At 36.3% G+C, this 4,796-nt stretch overlaps 1 protein-coding gene across 2 annotated transcripts; it reads left to right on the forward strand.

Annotated features, from left to right (window-relative positions):
* The first annotated feature begins 254 nt into the window (after nt 1-254).
* On the forward strand, nt 255-3,736 carry LOC149170310 (protein DETOXIFICATION 27-like). Of its 2 annotated transcripts, none has more exons than XM_089427291.1 (9): nt 255-538; nt 624-931; nt 1,224-1,765; nt 1,896-1,982; nt 2,489-2,545; nt 2,662-2,900; nt 3,056-3,174; nt 3,269-3,355; nt 3,523-3,736. In XM_089427291.1, exons 2-9 carry the CDS (start codon nt 665-667, stop codon nt 3,583-3,585), a joined length of 1,461 nt encoding a protein of 486 aa, XP_089283417.1. In that variant the 5' UTR covers nt 255-538; nt 624-664; the 3' UTR covers nt 3,586-3,736. The 2 variants fall into 2 exon arrangements, with proteins under 2 accessions (XP_089283417.1, XP_089283418.1); XM_089427292.1 differs by having other exon boundaries at nt 255-438.
* Nucleotides 3,737-4,796: the final 1,060 nt, after the last annotated feature.

The raw sequence follows: 4,796 nt of genomic DNA on the forward strand, positions 1-4,796 counted from the left end.
CATCTAAAATTTTGAAGTTTAACAACTATAAAAACGAAAATTTCCATAATTTTCCAAGCAATTCCTCGAACTAGTTAGACTTAAAATAAGAATAACATTGAAAGTTGTAAGAGTAAAATATTGTCATCAATTCTTTCTTCGAATTAAAAATTCAGCCACTAAAATGCGGTGTGCGTACAGGCGGCGTCTGTCCCCCGCCAGATAAGTTATGGTTTGTATACACAGGAATTTGAGCGTCAGCATTCCTATTTTATTTTATCGAATGAAGGTGTCTGCCACTACATGGTCCCAGGTGCTTTCTCACTGACCGAGGAGCCCCATTCCATGAACTTAAGAAGAAATTGACTGCCGCCTAACTGGTTGTTGGAAGTTGCAGAAACGTGAGGAGTTTGGTGGAATTCATTCTCCTTCGTTTGATTACATTGCTGTATAAATTCTGTAAGGGCTCTACAGTTTTATCCTATTCTTATCGCAAGTTGGATGGGGACTCATTATCAATACAGCAATACTGCATAGATTAGGCTTCCAGATAAATTATGTAAGGGCTCTAGAGTTTTATCCTCTTCTTATTGCAAATTGGATAGATATACACCCTCAACTAATTTTGAGTTTCCTTACTGCAGCATTGAATAAAGTCATTTGTGTGGACATATAGTCCTTTATTATGGAAGAAGGGCAGCTCTGTAGTCCTCTCGTCCAAAATGAAACCGATAGAAGCAGCGAGGATTTGTCGGCAGCTACCAGCAGAGGATCGTTTTGGTTGGAGTCGAAAGCCATATGGGGCATTGCAGCGGCGGCTATCGTCAGTCGAGTAGCAACCTCCGGATTAACTGTGATTACACAGGCATTCGTTGGGCACATTGGTGATTTGGAACTTGCAGCGTTTTCTTTGGTGGTTGGTCTCATTATAGGGTTCGATTCTGGAATCTTGGTGAGTATGATTGTCCAAGTCTTTATTGACTTCTAATCTGATCTTTACATTTTAAGTTTCTATCAACTTCTAAGTTTAAAATTTTATGAAAAGAGAAGTTGAAGACTGGACCCAACTGTAAAGATTAAGCTAGGCTTACACAAAACATATAAAACCAGAAGACATGATAAAAAACAGAGGTTCACTTGTTTTGTAAAATGTACCTTTGTCTTTGACTGCAATTTAGAATCATGTATATAATTTAGAAAATCTTGTGAAATGTAATGTTTTATATTTAATCTTGCTTTAACAGATTGGAATGGGGAATGCGCTTGGGACTCTTTGTGGGCAAGCTGTTGGGGCAAATAAACACCATATGCTCGGAATATATCTCCAACGCTCTTGGATTGTACTCCTGGGATTCTCAGTGCTTCTTCTTCCCCTGTTTCTGTTTACAACCCCTATTCTCAGGCTCCTGGGACAGTCTGAGGATGTCTCTCAACTATCAGGGAGAGTAGCACTGTGGTGCATTCCTCTTCATTTTTCATTTCCATTCTATTTTGCCATTCAGAGATATTTAATTTCACAGAGAAAGAACAGTATCATAGCATGGTCAGCTGCAGTTGGAACAGTAGTCTCCGTTCTGTTAAATTGGCTCTTTGTTTTGAAGTGGAATATGGGCCTCAACGGGGCACTAGCCTCACTAGACATTGGGTGGTGGATACCTGCTATTATCCAATTCCTGTATGTTACCTGTGGAGGGTGCCCACTCACATGGATTGGATTTTCAAGGGAAGCTTTTTGTGAAATTTGGCCATTTCTAAAACTATCTGTTGCATCTGGTGTCATGCTATGGTAAGTACTTTTGAGCTTTGAATAACGTATTTATATGACTAGCTTATCTGAGGATATCCCTATTTACCCACTGCAAAACCATTACCCATTATGCATTGGGATTTCTAAGGTTTTCCATTGTTATCAACAGCTTGGAGATTTGGTATTACAGAATTTTGGTTCTGCTGACAGGACAAGTAAAGAACACTGAAGTTCTTGTTAATTCCCTCACTATTTGGTAAGCAAATGGGCTTTAAATATCTCTATTTCATTTTTATATGATACAGAAAAAACCATTAACATTAATTGTGAAAAAGATGGAGTAATCTACGCTATGAATCAGAGGTACACTGTCCACTATGAAGTGGGCATGTAGATTAGTGTCAGCGGAGGTAGCAATCCACATATGAATCCAACCAGTGTTCAGTATGAAATAGGTATACAAAATGAAACATTCACAATCTGCTCTGTCAAGCCACAGATTGGCTTCACAGGGGCCGCAGAATTCAATTCCAATCGCAGTTTGCTATGCCAAGCCACACATCGCTTGAGTGGAGCCACAGAGCTCCATTCCAAGCCTGCAGTACAGTTTTTGGCAACACAAGTAATTACTTTTCATATTTTAATGAAAAGATAAAACAATCGCAATTTGTCAAGTCAATGAAATTATAGTGGTCGATTTAGCTATTACAGAATAAGAGGTTGCATTCATGTTAAACTATATGGTGTCTGAATACCTTACAGCTTGAACATCAACGACTGGGAATTGTCTATACCGCTTGGATTTCTTGTTGCAACCAGGTAATTCCTCAAAAACTTTAAACTTTAAGAGCACCTTTGTAGTCAAGACTGATGCAATAGAAGCCCCAGCATCTGTTGAAGAGCACCCTTACATTCCCTTGAACTGTTGGATGCAGTGTGAGGGTGGCCAACCAACTTGGAGCCCAGAATCCCCGTGGAGCCAAATTTTCTATACTTCTCTCAACGGCCTATTCCTCTATTATAGGAATTGTCATTTTGGTGCTTCTGCTGCTTTTCCGCAGTGATTTGGGTTATTTGTTTACAAAGAGCACTGCAGTGCAAGAGGCTGTTGCCAAATTGGCCATCTTGTTAGCATGCACAATCATCCTCAACAGTGTACAGCCGGTTCTCATCGGTAAACTGCATATCACAACCTCTTCAAATTCCCATTTCTTACGATTTTTTCTCAGATGTTATGACATTTATAATCTTAGATTTTTAATGAATTTATAATCTTAGGGTAGAGATGAAGTCTTTTTTTAATGAACTTTCGTTTTTATTTCCAATCAGGTGTGGCGGTTGGTCTAGGAAAACAGTACATTGTTGCTTATGTAAACATTATATGCTACTATTTCATTGGTCTTCCATTTGGCCTGATATTAGGTTTTGTTTTTGATTTAAGTATAATGGTGAGTACACTTTATTACTAGAATACCTGTTTATCAGTTTTCATGGATGTAGATTTTATTTGTAGCATTATACTGCTTATAATGCTGGTTGCAGGGGATTTGGATCGGAATGATATGCGGAACTGCAATGCAAACCATTGTCCTCGTATTTATTACCTGGAAAACCAATTGGGAAAAAGAGGTAAGTTTTTTTCTAGTACTGTTAAACATAAATCACTTTTGATAAGTTTCCTTAATTAAACTTTTTATAGAGAGTTGAAGCCATGAGAATAAATGTGTCTATTCCATTCATTGCTGCATGACCTCATCGGTTAGTATTAAGTATATTTTTATTTCCCTGATTTTCAGGTGATGCAGATCAATCATCTAGTGACAACAATGTCCTCAAAATCCTCTTCAGTGGACGAATAGAAGAGGAACAAATTAGTAACAGGATGTTTTATGTGGGGAAGTTTAATGATTTACTTAGAAATTTGGTGGAAAAATATTATTTTAAATGTATTTTTTTTTGTTAATACGAATGTTTATAATGAAAACATAATTTTTAGAATTTTAATTTTAATTTAATTCGATAGTAAGATTTAACTTTTATGAAATATTTTAGAATATTCATAATAATATATACAAATAAAAAAATTGAGAGTTTCACGTGAGTGCATGATGTAATGGTCGGGGCGGTCGGTTTATACGCCCCCCGCCAGTATCGAGTCCTGCGGAGCTGGGCCATGACCAGTGATGTATGTACTATGTACAGAATGTATTTGACAATATATAGCTTCTTCAGCGGGCCCCGCTCCCCTGAAAAAAAAAATAAAAAAAAAATTGAGATTTATTTTCAAAGTAGTTATGATATTTTTTACTTTTTAATTAAATTAATTAATTTTAAGAAAATGTCACATCAATATGTCATATGAAGTGAGTTATGGTTTTTTGAGCATGAAGTATTGATAAGACATGGTATGACCCATATCATTGTAACAAAATCTATTTACAATTAAAAATATTCATAATAAAGTGGTGTAAATCTCCATGGTTAAGAATATTTTTCCATGTTTTTAAAATCTATATATGTTATTTCTTTTATAATAATGATAATAATAATAATTTAAAATAGGTCAATTAGGCTTATCAAGGTGGTTGGTAGGAAGGACTCAAAGCCTCCCACCTAGCTTCAATTCTCACTAAGTGACATGAACAAAATATTGCATTTAATTTATATGGATGTGCTACTTATATAAATGTAAAAAATGATTAGTATATTATTACATTAAAAATTTGTCTTAATGCTTATTATGATTGATGCCTAAAGACATTTACCAACCATTTAATTTATATAGTCATTGCGAATCAAAATCTAGTCATTGCCACATACCGTCCTAGGTAGTCCCCTTGCTAAAAATAGAAAAAAAATCCAAATAATAGGGAATGTCTAGTGGGAAATAAAATGTGGTCATATATGTCCCTAATAATGTATGAAAAGGGGTTGATGATGGCCAAAGTGAGTGCATGATGTAATGATTGGGGTGGTCGGTTTATACGCCCCCAGGCCAGTATCGAGTCCTGCTGAGCTGCGCTGCAGCGTATTTGGGCCATGGCCAGTGATGTATGTACTATGTACATAA

This window comes from Pinus tabuliformis, chromosome 4_2, assembly GCF_031772625.1.
Source record: "Pinus tabuliformis cultivar Carrire ecotype Pingquan chromosome 4_2, CPIR1, whole genome shotgun sequence".
Lineage (NCBI taxonomy): Eukaryota > Viridiplantae > Streptophyta > Pinopsida > Pinales > Pinaceae > Pinus > Pinus tabuliformis.

Bases quoted from the DNA above. Each gene is read 5' to 3' on its own strand.
- LOC149170310 (XM_089427291.1), top strand. From the start codon at position 665: ATGGAAGAAGGGCAGCTCTGTAGTCCTCTCGTCCAAAATGAAACCGAT. The intron at 2,901-3,055 runs GTAAACTGCATA...ATTTCCAATCAG, and splicing joins TGTACAGCCGGTTCTCATCG to GTGTGGCGGTTGGTCTAGGA. The intron at 3,356-3,522 runs GTAAGTTTTTTT...CCTGATTTTCAG, and splicing joins AAACCAATTGGGAAAAAGAG to GTGATGCAGATCAATCATCT.